At 44.8% G+C, this 18041-nt stretch overlaps 1 protein-coding gene and 1 long non-coding RNA gene across 4 annotated transcripts in view; one reads left to right on the forward strand and one right to left on the reverse strand.

Moving 5' to 3' along the window:
* Positions 1-5585, reverse strand: part of LOC309641488 — a 78053-nt gene extending 72468 nt beyond the window's left edge. The window contains exon 1 of the long non-coding RNA XR_014252631.1: positions 5152-5585. This is a non-coding gene — a long non-coding RNA (uncharacterized lncRNA). The remainder of the gene's footprint in view (positions 1-5151) is intronic.
* An 80-nt stretch (positions 5586-5665) lies between these two features.
* On the forward strand, positions 5666-16216 carry ZNF641 (zinc finger protein 641). 3 transcript variants are annotated; one of them, XM_082421446.1, is made up of 6 exons: positions 5666-5818; positions 8489-8697; positions 9323-9414; positions 10606-10735; positions 11532-11645; positions 12517-16216. In XM_082421446.1, exons 2-6 carry the CDS (start codon positions 8514-8516, stop codon positions 13269-13271), a joined length of 1275 nt encoding a protein of 424 aa, XP_082277572.1. In that variant the 5' UTR covers positions 5666-5818; positions 8489-8513; the 3' UTR covers positions 13272-16216. The 3 variants fall into 3 exon arrangements, with proteins under 3 accessions (XP_082277572.1, XP_082277571.1, XP_082277570.1); XM_082421445.1 differs by having other exon boundaries at positions 5690-5818; positions 10648-10735; XM_082421444.1 differs by having other exon boundaries at positions 5817-5880.
* The last annotated feature ends 1825 nt before the right edge of the window (positions 16217-18041 follow it).

Here is an 18041-nt window from a genome sequence, read left to right on the forward strand (position 1 = left end):
ATGAGGGCAGAGCCCTCATAAATGTGATTAATGTCCTTATAAAAGAGGCCTCAGAGAGCTCCCTCGTCCCTTTGGTCATGTGAAGACACAGCAAGAAGACACCAGAAAGCATTTTTCACCGGACACTGAATCTGTCAGTGCCTTAATCTTAGACTTCTCAGCCTCCAGAAATGTGAAAATAAATGTTCATTGTTTATAAGCCATCCAGTCTATGGTATTTTGTTGCCACAGCCCAAACAGACTAAGATACTCCTATATCCTTCAACCTCTTTGATAGATGTTTTTTTCACCTCCTTTATCTAACTGAAACCTGGCTACCTCTTGAGGAAAAAGCATGCTTCCTTTGCAGTCCTCTCAAGGGGGTGGCTATTTTTTCTCCTACAACTTACATACCAATGCTTTTCAAATTGTAAACTGCAACCCATCTATGGTTTATGAAATCGATTTAGTGGGTAGGAAATAGAAAACTTTAAAAATAAAGTAATAGAAAACATCAGCATATACTGCATGTGGTTAAGGTGAGTATTGTTCCATGAAAGATTTTTTTCAGTTATAATAAATGATGACTTTCAAATATATGTTTTTTTCAAATATTTTTTCATATACAATATATGAAATTTGAAAGCCACTGCTTTACACCTTCTAGGGTTAGAAGTAGAGTAAATATTCTCTTTGCTCTTCATTGCTGCCTCAAGTACCACTTTCCTCCTTCCTCCCTAAATAATGTCCTGATCCTTTGAGACATCAAGCCATTCCACACATCCCAAGCCATTCCACACCCTTCCTTGTTATTATCACCTACCATAGTCCTGGTCATTCTCCTTCTTTCATTAAAGACTCCCTCAACTAGCTTCCTATCTCACTCTCCGTAACCCCATCATCATTCCTGGTAATAGCCATGTGGACGATCCATCTTATGGCCTGGGTTCGACTGCACAAGTATGGTCGTTAAAATACTGAAACATTTTCATAGCCACTAGTGCCTCCGAGACCCTGCACAGCACGACAGGCTACATTCATTTTGATGGATCCATGCCCACCCTAGTACTGGCAGTTAAATATTTTGATTACTATCCCTGCTAATACCAAGCCTCTCAGTTCCTTGACTTTTTCTTACCTTAAATGATCTTGTCCACCACCTCAGTCACCCACTTTCACAATCATACCCTATATCTAGTTATTACCAACAACTGCAACCCCCATCCTAATCTCCAGTTAAAGCATCCTACTCTGCCACCTACACCTTCAGCTTCAACCAATTTGTCTACCTCACTGAGACTCAGGAATAAAACTTATCTTTCATCCCATCTTTGCTCTGTCCCACCCTACTAAAGTCTTCTTTTCACCCACTATACAGCTTCAGTTCCCAGGTCTTATCATTTACTATATTCTTACTATGTATTAAATTGTCTATTTTGTCAACTGAAAAAAAATGCACAATGTGAGAGTTGTGAGTTAAGTTTTATTTGGGGCAAAATGAGGACTATAGCCTGGGAGACAGCCGCTCAGATAGCTCTGAGGAATTGCTTCGAAGAGGTTGTGGGGGAGGTCAGTATATATGTGATTTTGCTGAAGGGCAATACGTGCACTCAAGCACACATTTTGGCAGAAGGTTACTGCTGGTCACAAGAAGGTTGCTCATAGTCACAAGGAGTAGATGTCTGCATTAATGATTTTAGTGCTTTCCTAGATATGAGAAGATGCAAGAAATTGGGCTCATAAAAACTTCTCCTGAAAATACCTAACTATCTGAAGGCCTGTTCTGTCAGTTTTTCCCAGAGCACAGAGTGCCTCATTCCTGACCTCGACCCTGAACTCCTTTTAGGGTGTGTTGAAGGTCAGCAACTACAGTGGCTAGTGACCTAATCCTTGTAGAGGCAGATGGCGAGTGACAATTTTAAGGTGGCAATTTACATCATCTCATTTACTCTTCACAACAACCCTACAAAGTAGGTATAATGATTTTCATTTTATTAATTAGGAAACAGGTGTATCTATATAAATCTGCCCAGGATTATAAAAATAAAAAGTGAGATTCTACGATTTTAAATGTCTGAACCACTATTTCCTTAAATATAAACTAGAGATAAAGATAACTTATCTATCTCCCTGAGTTATGAAGATCACATGTACACAGAAGCACTTTGTAAATTGTGAAGTGCTCTACAAATACCAGTTTTAATTATTGACTACTGACTAGGGGACCCTTACCCTTTCTTTCCACAGGAATCCTAACCTGACACTTCCCTCAACCTTCCTCTTTCTTTTATAGTCCTAGACATAGAGAACGCAAACAGCTGCACTGCCCTGTTGGTAGAAAACTCATCTCTGACATCAAGCTTCAAAACTTCGAATGGAAGAAAAGCAGTGTCATAAATGGTGATTAGGCTCTAATTAGCAATTGGAGGTATGGTTTATTATAGCGGAAAAGGTTTTTGTAAGCCAAGCTGCTAATTCATTGCAATCAACTGACTAATAAAGAAACTCTTATAACACAATACTAAACTGGTGAACACCTGCATTATACGTTTTTATTCAAACCACAGCAGAACAAGAGTTCAGAAATGAAGGAGCTAAGGCTGATAGGCAAGAGACTGAGTCTCTTAAGGTCTTTTGAAGTCCAGTGGAGAACTTGGAACCTTAAATGATTGTGACCTCTCCCTGAGCCCCAGGAAGAACACTGCTGTGTCCTGAGGAACTCTGTACTCCACACACTAGAATCTGGCTTTGGGTCCAACTCATCCCATTCTGTCGTTCTGAACTCTATCAACAGGGCAGCCCTGGATGACCAAGTTTCCTTAGAATGATATAATTGGACCCACCAGGTATATCACTTCCTTATAACACTAAATATAGTGACTCTCTATTACTTGACATGGCAAATTAAAAATCCTTGACCTACTATTCTAATCTTTCTATCAATTTCCCCATTTCTTCTCTACTCTAGATAGGCATGTCCACACCTGTGTGTTCTTCACCCCACAGCAGGTACACTTCTGCCTTCTGATTCTGCCCAAGATGCTGTTCCTATATTTTGCCTTCAAAGCTGATCTTGAAACTCTTCCACCAGAAAGTCTTAAAAAGATGGAATCACCTGCCTGCTACTCACTGCATATTTAATTACCCCACCTTACACAGGAGTTTGGACTTGTCCATATATTACTGTGAAAGGTAAAGTACCACTCTGGTGACAGGTGCACCAGATTGTAAGTCTAAGGCCAGGGTTCAATTCCTAATTTTGCCTTTTGGCTCACTGAATGCTCCTAAACCCATGCTGAGATAATATCTACAGTTTGCCGATTGAAAGCTAAAGAGATGGCACATTAAAGCTAATAAGCTAAATATAAAGGTATTTTATATTTTTTTCCCTCTGATGTTAAAAAACAAAGTTCTCACATAAAGTAGATGTTTATTAAATATTAATGACCCATTATTGTGCCATCAGGCCAAAGATGACTATTTTGCCTCCTTTTTCTTTCCTTTTTTGATATAATCTGGCAGCTCTCCCCAGATCTCTCTTTCAAGTAAAGTCAGCTTGGTTATTTAATTTAATTTAATTATATGTGTGACAGAGGCAATGCTAATTGTTCATCCAACCCCATTTCCTTTTCTACTGGGGTGCACACACTTTACAGCCACCCCTGCAGTTAGGTGGAGCCGTATGATCATGCACCTTAGTCATGAATTCTGGCTAAGGAAATGGGTGAAAATGATGTACAGCACTTACAGGGCTGGCCCCTGATATCTCCAATAAGTCAGCCACAGCTTTCCTCCCTTACCTGAAGCCCACAGATTGGATGATTCCAAGGCAACAGGGGATGGTGGAACCACAAGATAGAAGAAACCTGGTCTTTCCATGATTGCAAGGAGCAGACACCCCACCCACTGGCTCCAACAAGCCTGCTACACACTGTGACTTATGTGAAACATAAGCTTTCATTATGTTAGACCACTGAGACACTGGTATTGTTAACATACCCAGATTAACATACCTTGTATTTCTCACCTGTGGAAACATAAATGCAAAGAACCCCTGGACTTAGTTCCAGGACCTGAGATACAAATCCTGGCTTTACCACCTCCCCCAAATACCCTATGATCTGCTCTAGAACATGGTCTATACCCTTTCTCAACTGCATGTCTAGCACTTTCTCCTCTTTTTCATTAATGGAGCCCTCCCCACTCTTCTCTCCCTCAAGACTTCTGTCAGGCCTTCTCTGACCTCCCACCCATACATGTTAACTTCTTTGCTCCTAGTGCGAAGTATATTCCTCCACTTTAGCATTTGTCACATTTTATTGCAAATATTTGTTGACATGTGTTTCCACGGACTGAGTTCTTGAATCCACAGACAGGCAATTCCTTTGGGACCTTTGACTTACAGGATTTAGTTACAGTGCCTGGCACATAGCAAAAAATAAATATATATTAAAGGAATGTTTGTAACCTATGACCTTAAGTGAGTCACTTATTTTTTAAGTCTATAAAATAAAATTGTACAGAATTGTTCGGATGATGAAGTAATGAATGTGACTTGTAGATTATAAACAGATTCTAATAGTAATCTGTTTATTCTGTTTTGTAGGCCCTTTCTCATCTTTTCCAGTCAAATCTGTCTAATGCTTCAAGGTAGCTTTGTCCAGTAGAAATATAATGTAAGCCGCAAATATAATTTAAACACCTTAGTACCCATATTTAAAATGTTAGGGCTTCCCTGGTGGCGCAGTGGTTGAGAATCTGCCTGCTAATGTAAGGGACACGGGTTCGGGCCCTGGTCTGGGAAGATCCCACATGCCGCGGAGCAGCTGGGCCCGTGAGCCACAGCTACTGAGCCTGCGCGTCTGGAGCCTGTGCTCCGCAACGAGAGGCCGCGATAGTGAAGAGGCCCGCGCATCGCGATGAAGAGTGGCCCCCGCTTGCCGCAACTGGAGAAGGCCCTCGCACAGAAACGAAGACCCAACACAGCCAAGAATAAATATAAAAATAAATAAATAAAAGATTACTAAATAAAAAAAAAAAAAAGTTGAAAGAAGTAGGTGAAGTGAATATCAACAATACATTTTAGCCGAACATATTCAAAATATTGCTTATTAGCTATTGTACATTTTGTTAATTAAGTCTTCTAAATCTGGTGTGTATGTTACAACACACCTCAATCCGGAGGCTGGTGGCTCCCGCAAATCGGACAATGCAGCCGCAAGGCCGACTTCAGACACACGTCTTGGTGAAGTCAACCTCGTTCAGGATTAGTGATTCCTCCTCAACTCTCTCTCCAGTCCCTTGTCATCACCCTGGCTATCTTGAAACCTAGAAGGTGAGTTCCTTGAGGAATTCCAGACCGTTGTCTCGAGAAATCTCTCTCACAGAGATCGTTGGCATGTGAGGAGCGGTTGTTAGATGTCGAGGTAATTAATGAACCTGTGTGCAAAGGACCCCGCGGGAGGCCGCGTGGCCGGGACGGAAGATGGTCAGTCAGGGAGAGGGCGGGGGCGAGCCGCCAAGGTCGGCCGGGATCCTGGCGCCTGGGCCCGCGGCATCCAGGGGCGGCGGGCGCCGAGATGCGGGGCCGGGCCGCCTAGGAGCCCTGGAGCCGCAGCCCGTCCCCCGCCCTGGCCCCCACCCACCTCGGCGCCGCCGCGGCCGCCGAGCCCCGGAAGCGGGCGGGGATTTCCTGTGCCCGCCCCGCCCGCGCCCGCCGGGCCGCCGTCTCCGCCTGTCGCTGGCTCCTCGGCCGCCGGCTCCGAGGAAGCGAGGGCGGAGGGGAGGGGCAGGCGGCGCCCGGGAGGGAGGCACCGGGCTGCAGGCCAAGACGACCGGGGTGAGTGGGGCCGGGCGGAGGGAGTCGCGGCTGGAGGGAGGGACGCCTGGCTTCCCGGGGCGGTGAGTGGGGCCGGTCACCCGTGGGGGCGGGGAGGAGGGTCGTCGCGGCCTCTGGGTCGCTGCCATTCTGGGGGGCGGGGGTCGGCCACACTGACATTCTGTGCTCGCCCCTCTCCTGTCTCCCCGTCCCCACATCGTCGCTGTCAGGCCCCGCGGGTTCCCGCCGCTGTCACCGCGCGCAGGTCACCCCGCGGCTCCTTTTTCTTCACTTGCTCATGCCCCAGTTCACGAGAAACCTGTTTTCTGACCTCACTTCCCCTGCTCCAGCTCTGCCTCTCTCGGGTTCTCTGAAATCTGACCCTCTCCAGGGGCACTGTGACAAGGAGGGAAGAAGCAACCTTACTCCGGAGCGGGCGCCCGTCCCGCCCACGCCCCGCCCGGGGCAGGGGCCAGGCTTCTCTGACAGCGCGACTGTCCCTGTGTCCTTGGACTACTCATTTCGGTAGCATGGCCCTTTCTCTATCCAACAACATTCGCTGCAGAAACCAACTTCTACAGGTGCCATGCCCCCCAGATATGTGAGGAAAAGCGGGAAGTGAAAGTCTTAGAACCCCGACTCCAGTAGGCCTGGGATCATCCTGGAGCCGGGAGAAACCAGGTTAGGGCTGACACCTTAACTGCCCAGGTGCTGGCTGTGAGAGAGCATATATTTTAGCAAATGCAGTCTGAGGACAAGTACCTGTCCCCTCCTTTGCTGATATTTCTGCTAGCACTTCCACAGGTTTTCTGTCAGTGGTCTGGAGAGGCTCACATCTGGCCTGCGAAAGAGGCTTCCTATCAAGGGACTCTGCTGCTGGAGAGATGGAGAAGTGGGTCTCAGGTGTCCAGATATTTACCTAGAGGTAAAGTCCTGAAGGAGGACTTTCCAACGGAGCTAGAGAATGAGGAAGACATCTGGTGAAGAGGGGGAATCCATGCTTTACATGTTAAAAGTGAAGTGAATACAGGGGCTGGAAGTCAGAGGAAAAAGCTAAAATGGAACTTTCCCTTTATTGCTTTATTGGGAATTTTCCTTTCTCATGAGAAGTCTCTGAAAAGGAAACCTTGTAAGCTGGGAATCAGTCCAGGATGCTCCCATGAGGCCCTGGGACATCTCTGGACTTCTGAGATGAAAGGGAAATTTGTTCCCTTCCTGTGCATTGAGCTTAGAGTTCCCACCTACCTCTTTTGTCGAAGACAAATAGGCAAGAAAATGAACAACTTGACAGTTGTCATTACCTATCCTGGGCTCCTGGATTCTTGCAAATGTTTTTGGATGGATACGAGTGAGCCAGAACAGTTACCAAGGTTCTGACCTGTTTGTGGAAGACTTTCACTGGCTCTGACTGCTTGGGCATTGAGTAAGAATCACAAAAATATGATGTTGCCAAGCAAAAAGGGACTCTTCACAGTCTCATAGACTATTTCCCTGCTGTAAGGCAGGGAGACCGCTATCACAACACAACCTGTCCTGCTCCTAAGATGTCCAGAGCAAAAAGCCTTCAACCAGGTCCCATGCACTGCAGGATTATTAGGAATTTTTTTTTAATCTAACCTAAATCTCTTCTCTTGCAATCAAGAGAAGAGATCTACATAGAGATAGAAAACATCTCTCTTTTTATTCATTGGCAGCATCATTCATCAGCCTTCTTTCCTAGTCAAGAGAAGATTATGTCCATTGTTTTGAACTTTCCCCCAATGTACGTATTTCCCATCCCTTTCTTCACTTTTGTTTCTTCTGATGGAACATACTCTGGCTTCACCATACGCTTCTTTAAAATTGAATACGTTTTTATAATGAGATCTGACTGGTTCTATCCTGTGTCTCAGGTTCTTTCTTGTGTCTTAAATCACAGGGCTGTTAATTCACCCCAGGGTCATGTTAGCAGCACCTGCTTCCCCTTTTTCTACCTAGTCCAAACCCTTTCTGTTCTTTTTTTCTTTTCTCAATCAGACATTAACTGACCAACAGTTTCTCTTATCTTTTAGGGTTGCTTTAGAGTCTTATACCTGCTTTCCAAGTTATTGATCTTTCTACCATATTTACTACCAGTTCTCTTTTTCTACAACAGAGTGACAAGTTATATGTCTGTTTGTTGAGGCTTGTCCTAAGTAAGGCACCATTTGGTACAGCCTCATAAAAAATACACCCTTTGACTAGGACTTCTACGTATAGTAATCATTTCATTCTAGACTAACTGATGAGAATGGGATTTGTGGCAGAAAATCTTATGTGTAATTACATCTGTTTTTATTGAGTGCAAGTCTGTTTGCATCCCATCCTGCATATTTCCAGATTGCTTACATTCAGTGGTTGAAATTTCCAGTTAAGTATTTTCAGTTGTTGAAATTAATTGATAGCTTTTGAATTTCCAGGATTGTTCTTTTTTTTTTTTTTAATGACGTTCTTCCAGCCCCAAAATAAACATTTGTGACTTTGCTATGTAGCACCTGCTCTTTTCTGGCTCAGGTTCAATTGATTGGAACACATCAAGCTTTTAAAGTTCATCTTTCATCAAGCTCCTCCTATCCAGTGTCATCTTTTCTCCCTGGGCTGTTCTCCATAACTCCCTTAGGAATATCACCCCTTTCCATTTTCATGGGCATAACTGATATGAATTTGTTCCAGGTCACAATTTGGGTTTGTAGCAAAAATGCTTTCAGAACAGACAGCAGCCCTGGGGACAGGATGGGAATCAATGAGTGTTCAGCTGGATGGAGTGGAGCCCCAGGTGGAAAGGGGAAGCCAGGAAGAGGGGCCATGGAGAACAGCACCAGGGCCACTGGAGCACCTGTGCTGTGGCCTTGAAGAGGAGCCACAGTCGCTTCAGGAGAAGGGTGAGAGCCCGGAGGGGGTGTGTGTGGGAAGCACAGTGCAGAGAATAGTCTTCTAATCTCTGTTGAAAAAGTAGAGTTAAAAATCCCCAAATTGCCATGGACTGACTGAACAGCATAGTCAGTACCAGGACTAGGTCACAGAAATACAAGGAACTTATGGGCTCTGGTCACAGAAATATTAATATAATGAACACCTGGATTCTGCAAACCATGTAACTGGGCTTCTCCCGTTTCTTGCATAATCACTCCCTCCACACGCTACATGGTTAGTGGTAACAAATATGGGAGACAAAGGAAGTGACAGAAACAGTGACTGCTGTTGGAAAACACACTCAGTAAAATGCACTTTACAAGATGAAAATTACATTCAAATAATATAAATTCAAACCACAGCTAGTCGAGTAGAAATGGATGAGATAAATGCTCTACTAACAACCACTCAGTACCCTTTCAGGATATTTTGAGGGAGAGTCTTTTCTACTACATTTATGCATTTGAGTCTTACCAATGGGTAAAAATATAGAAAACAAAAATGTGACCCTTAAGCCCCTCTAAAATAGGGCCCAGGCTCTAATTGGGAAAGGATGGATGCTCCAGCTCTAATGGTTCCTCTCTCCCCTCCCAGCTCAGTCGGCTCCCTGGGTTCCTGCCATTCCCCAGGAAGGGAGCACCGGAGATTGGGAGATGGCAGCTGCACTTCTTGCAGCTGGATCACAGGTGGGCTGTGTTCTTCCCTTGGCCTCTCTCAGGGTTTTCTCAACGCTGCCTTTCTACAGCCTTTGCGTCATTCCATTGATTTGTCATTTCACATGACCACTAATGGTATGTCCATTTTATGTCTGAACAGATTCTATCCCTTTCCAAGGGGCTCATAATACCCTTTTAAAAAATGAATGGAGGCATGATGAGAAGAAGGGAATTCCTAGAGGTTAGGTGTTTTGTTTTGTTTTTTAATGGATGGCTGTGCTATCCACAGGGGGAATTTAAGAACAATTCATTAATGTCCTTTAAGAAATAAACCTGGAAAGATTAGGAAAAGAGGACCTGAAGGAAGCTTGGAAGAACATAAAGTAGACAGGATTGGGTGGATGATAGAGCATTTATGGAAAAGAATAGAAGATAGAAAGATGTAAAAAGGGGCAGAGCCAGAGAGAGAAAACAGGTTTAGATTCAGAAGGCAAGGGGAGAGCCATGGGAAGACAGTAATAATAGTAGTAGTAGTATCCATACTCCCAAAGTGCTTACCATGCTTGCTGTTGTCTGAGTGCTTTATGTATAGTAACTCATTTTACCCTGAGAGAAACTCAGTTATCCCCATTTTACAGATGAGAAAATTGGACAGGAAAAGATTAAGGCACTTGTATAAGGTCATACTGCTAATACGTGGCAGAGCTAGGAGTCATTTGGCTCCAGAATCTGGGCTCCTAACTGCCACACTATGCTGCCTTAAAAGATAAGGATATGGCATAATAGGGGAAGGGGGCAAGAAAGAATATTTTATCTATATTCTCTTGTGCTGATGGGAAAGGAAAGGTCAAGTGGAGAAAGGAGCAGCTAGTACACAGTTTCTACAAGGAAAAGAATAAGGCCGGTGAGAAGAGACTGGGCAGACACCTGTAACTTAAACAGAGGGACCAAAGAGTTTGTGGTGCCTCCAACTTCTCATGGTTCCAATTTGGGAAACTCCTCTACAGCCGTTATCCTTGCTCATTCACGGACCATTACCTTTACCCCTTTCCTCATTTCCTCTTCACCAAAACCATGTGCCCTGCCCAGGGACCTCTGGGCAGTTCTTTTTCTAGACACTCTCTTGCCCTCTCCCCTCTACTACTACCTCAGCCTTTTATACTGAGAACCCATTTTCCTTAAGGAACAGCTGCTGACAGATGATGCTACATTTTGTTTCAGGGCCTGGTAACCATCAAGGATGTGTCACTGTGTTTCTCTCAGGAGGAGTGGCGGAGCCTGGACCCTTCTCAGACAGACTTTTATGGAGAATACGTCATGCAGGAAAACTGTGGGATAGTGGTCTCTCTAAGTAAGCATGACCTTCCCCAGCCACTAAATGACTGTACTCTGGGAGAATGGAGTCATCTGCTCCAGGGCTGTTGGAGAGCGTCTATTTGGGGTTCTTTTCTAGGCAGAGAATCTGTCTAGGCTTCCACTAGAGAAAGAACGCTAGAGTTAATTCAAAGGGAAAGGAAGTAAAGTGTCATATTTTTAAAAACAACAAAATGATGTGAATTATTAGAGAAGAGAACTTTAGGCTCTTCTTGGTTGGGAATTGGGAGGTTCTTTCAAAGCAGAGAGAAGGACACCTAAGAGATGGAACTGAGTCCTTGGAAACTCAGAAACCACCTAGGGAAAGATGGGAGTGTAGGTGGTGAGACAGCTGCAGTAGGGCTAATTAAGTGAAGTTATGACCAGAAAAGACAGTTGGACTGGAAGTATTTGAACTTTGAGTGGAAGAGAACACTCATTGGGAAGAAAGTATGATTTTCTGAAAGAAAGAAGAGGGACTGAACAGAAACGGGAGGGGGGAAGAGGGAAAGGCTTGTATCTGGCCTTCTGTCTTTTTTTTTTCTAATATTTCTCTACTGATGTGGTTGCGCTGGGTCTTAGCTGCGGCACGCGGGATCTAGTTCCCTGACCAGGGATCGAACCCGGGCCCCCTGCCTTGGGAGCATGGAGTCTTAACCGCTGTACCACCAAGGAAGTCCCCTGGCCTTTTCTATCTATAGAGTTCCAGGGAATAATCTAGGAAACAGCTTTTTTCAGAAATGAGAATTACGGTTGAACTAATTGACATCTCTGTTTTCCTTTCCCATGGGCAGGATTTCCAATCCCCAAACTGGATATGCTTTCTCAACTAGAAGGAGGGGAAGAACAATGGGTTCCTGACCCCCAGGACTTAGAAGAGAGGGACATTCTGAAGGTCACATATACAGGTAATGACGTAGAATACACTCAGCCACGGCCTTCACCCCTTTTGGAGTTTCATCATTACATGTCCCTCTAATCCCTCCTCTGCCTCAGAGAGTTATAGTACTGAAAGGTTTAGAGATCTTTTTCTTCAAAAGCAAGACGGTGTAACACAATGGTTTAGAGGGCAGGCTCTGGGGCTAAACTTTTGTGGATCTGAATCCAGGATCATACCTGTGGAACCTTGGAAAAGTAATTAACTTATCTTTGGGTTCCTCATCTATAAATTATTGTGAGATTTAAATATGTAACCATAGTAGAACAGTACCAGCCACATAATAAGCACTCAATAAATGTTCATTGTTGTTGTTGTTCAACCTGCCACCCATTGTGGAAATGCCTTCCACAATGTCTCTAGTGCTGACAGGTGGTCACCCAGCCAGTGATGATTATAGCACATTTCTTAACTCTCTCCATCTATGCTTAGGCAGGAAGATGGTGATTAATAGTTTTTTTTTAAGTGCTAAATAAATAACAGTAATAAATAACAACAATAGCATAGACCATTTACTAGTGCTTACTATATGCAGGTACTATCCTATCTGTATTATAACATCTATCTTATAATGATGCCCATTTTACAGAAGAAGAAAGGAAAGCCTACTGAAGTTAAGTGGGAAAGCTGAGATTCAAAATTGGGTATCTGTCTCCTAAGGCTAGGCTTTTAACCTCTGTACCTCTTGCACTGTCTTATACAACATTAAAATCTGTTCTCTCAGCCTTTATGGGGTGAGGTTTAGGCCCTAATAGGCATCATACAACCTCACCTATGACTCAGGTCCTGGGGTACTCCCTTGTGACTCCCCTCTTGGGGTCGGTATTTTCCCTTCTCCACAGGAGATGGAAGTGAGCACGAAGGGGATACCCCTGAACTAGAAGCAGAACCTCCCAGAATGTTATCTAGTGTGTCTGAAGATACTGTTCTCTGGAACCCAGAGCAGGATGAGAGCTGGGATTCCATGCCCAGGAGCTCCAGAGGCATGCTCCTTGGCCCACCGTTTCTTCAGGAAGATAGCTTCTCAAACCTTCTGTGTAGCACAGAAATGGATTCCCTGTTAAGACCGCACACATGCCCCCAGTGTGGGAAACAGTTTGTGTGGGGCTCCCACCTTGCCAGGCACCAGCAAACACACACTGGGGAGAGGCCCTACAGCTGCCTCAAGTGTGAGAAGAGCTTTGGGAGAAGACATCACCTGATCCGACACCAGAAAACCCACCTACATGACAAGCCCAGCAAGTGCTCTGAGTGTGGCAAGAATTTCCGATGCAACTCCCATCTGGCCAGCCACCAGAGAGTACACGCAGAAGGCAAACCCTGCAAGGGCCAAGAGATTGGAGAGAGCCCTGGGGCTCGGAAGCGGCAGCGCGCTCCGCCAGTGCCAAAGTGCCACGTGTGCACTGAGTGTGGGAAGAGCTTTGGCCGACGGCACCACCTGGTGAGACACTGGCTGACGCACACCGGGGAGAAGCCCTTCCAGTGCCCGCGCTGTGAGAAGAGCTTCGGCCGTAAACACCACCTGGACAGGCACCTGCTGACCCACCAGGGACAGAGTCCCCGGAGCAGCTGGGACAGAGGGACATCTGTCTTTTGAAATCTGTTTCTGTTGCAGCTGTGGTCACATCTTTCAACCGGTGCTACCAGGAGTCTCTGCCAGAGCTGACCCTCTCCTGCACCCCCGTGGCCAGAGTCATGAGTCCCAGTCCATCCCTAGAAAGAGGAGGTTCCAGCATTGGCCAGAGTATTTCTCACCAGTTCTATGAGATGCCACATAAAGTAGAGTTCTTTGGGCAAAACTTTTGGGAAACAGTGCCTACTGCATGGGCTGATATTCAGCCTGAGCCCATTCTCCAGGGTACAGTGGTACCAGCAGTTTTTGGCTAAGGCCCAAACTGCTTGGATTGGTTGGTTGGAGCTTATGCCATACCAGTCGTTAAATATTTTGAGTATCACCCTTCCATAACATAACTATTCTCTCTCTCTCTCCCTCTCTCTCTCTCTCTCTCTATATATATATATATGAAGAGAAAGACCATATTGGCATATTAAAGGCTCTGAAAATTTATGCAGTAGAGCAAATGGTTAAGCCTCTTTTAATGCAGTGTTTCCTAAATTTATTTGACTTCGGTATCCTTTTTATCTCACATCCCACAGAACTGGTGACTCCATGAAACATACTGGTGAACACTGGGTTAGAGAGTAACGAGGAAACAGGAAAGAGATAGTGATCAGGCACCCAGAGCCCCCTTTTTTATCCAGATGAAAGCTGAGGGGCAGACCTCATTCTTGTGTGGGCCCATCATCCTTACACCGATCATCTGAATATACATCCACACCTCTCACCCAACCTGCTGAAAACAGAAACAATAACCTTCTCACCCCTGTTCCTGCTCCCTTCACCCTGCATATACATATATCCAGCTGAGACACCACACTACAGTGCTAAGAGATGGACCTTATACCCCCAAGTAACCCAGGCCCACACAGAAGAAAAATACTTTATCCCCTTGAACAGACCCCTTTCCTCTTGACAGTGTCTTTATGTGTCTGTGTATCTGTGTGCAGGGTCTTTGAAGAGAGCATGCAAAGTGCAAACTGTATAAGCTAGATTTTCTAGGGGCTATGTTCTGGGGATGAGGGTAGTGGGGATTGTAAGGATTTTTTTGTTTTGTTTCAAGATAGTAAGTAAGCTGAGTGATCAAGGGAGCCCTAGTGGAAAGGGTCAAGTTGTGGGAGTTGAGGTATAAAGCCTTCCCCAGTATCACTGAGATCAAGACAACTGTGGATATTTAAGTCTAGGTCTGAATCTGTGGGCCACAGATTCTTTTTGCCAAAGTGGAGAGAGAAAGAGACACCCTCAGTGAGGTGAGCTGTTTCTTACTGATTTCAAGCAAGGTACATATAGAAGCTTTGTGCTTAGTGGATTTTTTGGTCTTGTTTTAAGTGCTGGGAAATTAAGGCAGGAGTCACAGTGCTTGCAGGTTGTTATCACCACTCTTGTTTGACCTTGACTGCCTCATCAAGGGGGCAGAGTTATTCTTGTGGATCTCATTCCCCTAAACAGAACTTTAGGGGAAATGGCTGTGGCTTAGCTATTCAGCTGTTGCAGGGTAATGAGCTTTCTGGTTGGTTTTCCTCCCATTTCTGGAAAGGTGTCTGCCCTAAGACTCTCCAACTCCAGAACTTGCATAAGTATTCTAGCATCCATTAGTTGATGAGTTGGTCATTGTTTCTCTTTGTTGATGATGTGTTAATACCAATCTTATCATTTAAAAATTACCTTGTATGTAAGAGCAGTTTGGGGTTAGGGAGGGAGAAAAGCAAAGAGGATGGAAGTGGGATATTTTCTCTTTAATGCTTAGATTCTGGGTTTTCCTTAACACACATTTCTCAACCACAGTTGGTGGAATTAACCAGAGAGGCAAGAGGAAGTTAGCTGCAACAGTCTAGTTTAATGACTGTTCCACTTGCTTAGGAAAAACTGGGTGAATCATAGCTCCTTAGAGTCCTGGGCCCAAATGGAGCCAAAAATAGGGTCATTTTGCTCACTGGGCTTCTTAGAGTGGGTATGACTTGAGCAGCCCAGCCCCTACCTCCCTTCTGCTCAGAGCAGCCTTCCCTCTTTGCCTAGAATGTACTTCTCTTGCTTATGTTCCTATGAATAGAGCAAAATGGCCAGCCCTTTCTTTGTAAGGCATCCTTGTCCCAGGTCCTCAGAGACAGGAGCATTTTAGGATCAGTATTAGGAGATGCCCCAGGGCACAGGAAAATACTGGGTTCCACTGGCAAAACTGGACTATGCCATTTCTTTTACCCTCCCACTATGCCTCATTCATTAATACAAATCAGCTCTATGTGAGCAATGGTTCAGAACCTGTTCTGGATCACAGGCCCTTTTGAGAATCTGACAAAAAACCATAAACTCACTTTTGAGGAAAAAAAGACATTAGTAATTCACTCAGTTTTGCATACACATTTAACAGGTTCAGAGCCCATCCATGGATTCACTAAACGGGGGTCAAAGAAAGGAGTCACCCTGACCCAATATGATCATTATATATTTGTGTCAAGAATTACAAGGCAAGGATCACTAAACATTTTAAGGACTAAGATACCAGAGGCGATAGGATATAAGGAGTGTCTAGTCTTTAATGACTTGAAGTGTATTGCTTACATTCTACTCTATGTTTTTTAAAAAATTCATATGACATGCTGACAAATCCAGCTCCTCACGAACCTTGTTTTAAAGACTTGTATGAGGTGACTGTCCATACCATCGGATCATGCCTCTTAATAACCAGGTGTTAACCTCCAGCCTTTGATCTGTTTTAGTAATTGTAAGGTGAGAAAGTGAAGCCCCCGAAGTGTAGGTGCACTCATAGCACCCAACTGAAAGGCAACATGGCATCTAAGGGCATTCTGCCGAAGGGGCATCCCTTTAGGTCATTTCTACTGTACTGCTGTCTTCTCTACCTCCGTCCAACACCACTTCCCTTGGACGAAAAATAAAATAAGCAACAGCCATCAGCTGGGCAAAGAGATTTGAGTGATTTTTTTCCACAGGGAACGCTCCCATCTTCCTCCCAACTGCCTCTGCCACATGTCTACCCTATCCTATCCCCTTTAAATAAAAAATATCTCCGTGTTCTCTCTGAGCAAAATGTAAAATAGGGAAGTCCATATTTAGGAACCTGTCACCTTTTTCCCTCTGTGTGGTGCCTCTACCCTATTCAGAGCCCAAGTATCCTTGCCTTTCCACCCCATCAGAGTATCTCTGCAAAGAAACCGTTACAATGGAGATTGTAACCAAAGGGTTAGCTTTCTCAGAGCTATCTACATTTTAAGCTGTAGTTCTGATAGTGGAAGTGGAAAAAGGAAAAGATTTTCCCTTGTTAAAGTGATGTTATGCCTTCAGGGAGCAAAGGGGTGATAATTTGGGACAAAATCCTCCCCTTTCCAGCACTCCTACAATCAAACCACTGTTTCCTATTTCCATCAAGGGCAAGGTGAGCCCTGACTCAGAACCAGAGGTTCCAGAAGACAAGTTCTTTCCATCTCTATTCAGTTGAGTGCACTGGATGGGGGTGAGTGGGGTTGGGCAACAACGGAAAAGTGAAGTCTATTCCCTTAGGCCCCTTAGAGATCCTGAGATGGCAAAGTTTACTTCTATTGCATCAGAAACTTTGGGGATGGAACCCAGCAATCGGTCTTTTAACATACCTACCAGGGTATTTGATGTAGGCTCAAGTTTAAGAACTACTGGCTACGAGATTCAAATTCCATTTTAATCAGTGGTTCCTCAACCATCTTCAAATAGGGAGAGATGGAATCTTCACACCCCTGTTCTCAGATTTATTTTCTGCAAAATCCTAGGCTAGTTGCTCCTCAGTTCAATTCCTCTTGGGTCCCAAGTTATTCCCCCACCCTTAAATCAGTGAAAGAACTGGGTTAGTCACCAATTTCAGAAACTGTGGTGGGGTAACTATCAAGCTGTTGTAATTGGTTGGGGTTGGGGCTGGAGCTTCTTAAATGGGTATTGAGAATTCATGGGTCTAGAAATCTGAAAAGACAAAAAGCAGACACCTCAAAGAAGGTAAATCCAATGTAAAACTGAAAAATCCAAAGAAATGGTCCTCCTTTGTTAGTTATCTGGTCCTTTTTCAGGCCTAATAAGTTGCCCTGGAGGCAGGCGGGGTGGGCATTCAGCACAAAGGTAGAGAGTAAGGCCATCTGTCTCAAGCCCCTAAGGACCCAAGTATTCCTACCCCACAGTTGCACTGGAGACCAATAAGGGGCCATGCAGAGGATTCCTAACTGTGATTTGGCCAACCCAAATCATGGGCAAGGGCAGCAGGAGGATTAGAGAGCCCCCAGGACATAAGAGGAAACCAGGCTCATTTAGTAAGATATGACACAAGCAAGATTTGAACCTAGACTCTGTTTACTAGGTAGAGGTTGTAACCAATTAAGCCATGGTGCCTATGTCAAAACTGCATCCTCCTGCTTTGAGGATTCTGTCCAGTTCAGGCTACAGGAAGGGATCTGTCTTGTAGGCCCTGGCCCTGATACCTCCTCCACCCCCTCTCCTAGACATACCCATGAGGACAGTTGCAAACCTGCCACCTCTGTGGCGCTCTGCAAGGTCAAAAGGTTAGAGTGAACCCAGATTTCTTCGGGGGAGGCAATCAACCCGTCTCCTAAGGCAGAGAAGGTTGGCTACAGCTTTCTTCAACTCCAGGCCTCAGGCTCTCCCTCTCTCCTTTCCTGCCACAGCCTCTGTCCAGTAAGCAGAGCTCTTCCTCCACTCTTCACTCCCACTTCTCTTTTTCAGTTGGTTTGGTTTGATTTGGCTTTCTGTTTTGTT

Source organism: Balaenoptera physalus (assembly GCF_965194825.1).
Source record: "Balaenoptera physalus genome assembly, chromosome: 13".
Classification (NCBI taxonomy): domain Eukaryota; kingdom Metazoa; phylum Chordata; class Mammalia; order Artiodactyla; family Balaenopteridae; genus Balaenoptera; species Balaenoptera physalus.

What these genes read in the sequence shown, in the direction of transcription:
- ZNF641 (XM_082421446.1), top strand. Translation starts at nt 8,514, where the DNA reads ATGCTTTCAGAACAGACAGCAGCCCTGGGGACAGGATGGGAATCAATG. An exon ending in TTCTTGCAGCTGGATCACAG is followed by an intron (nt 9,415 to 10,605) that starts GTGGGCTGTGTT and finishes ATTTTGTTTCAG; the next exon opens with GGCCTGGTAACCATCAAGGA. An exon ending in TCTGAAGGTCACATATACAG is followed by an intron (nt 11,646 to 12,516) that starts GTAATGACGTAG and finishes CCTTCTCCACAG; the next exon opens with GAGATGGAAGTGAGCACGAA.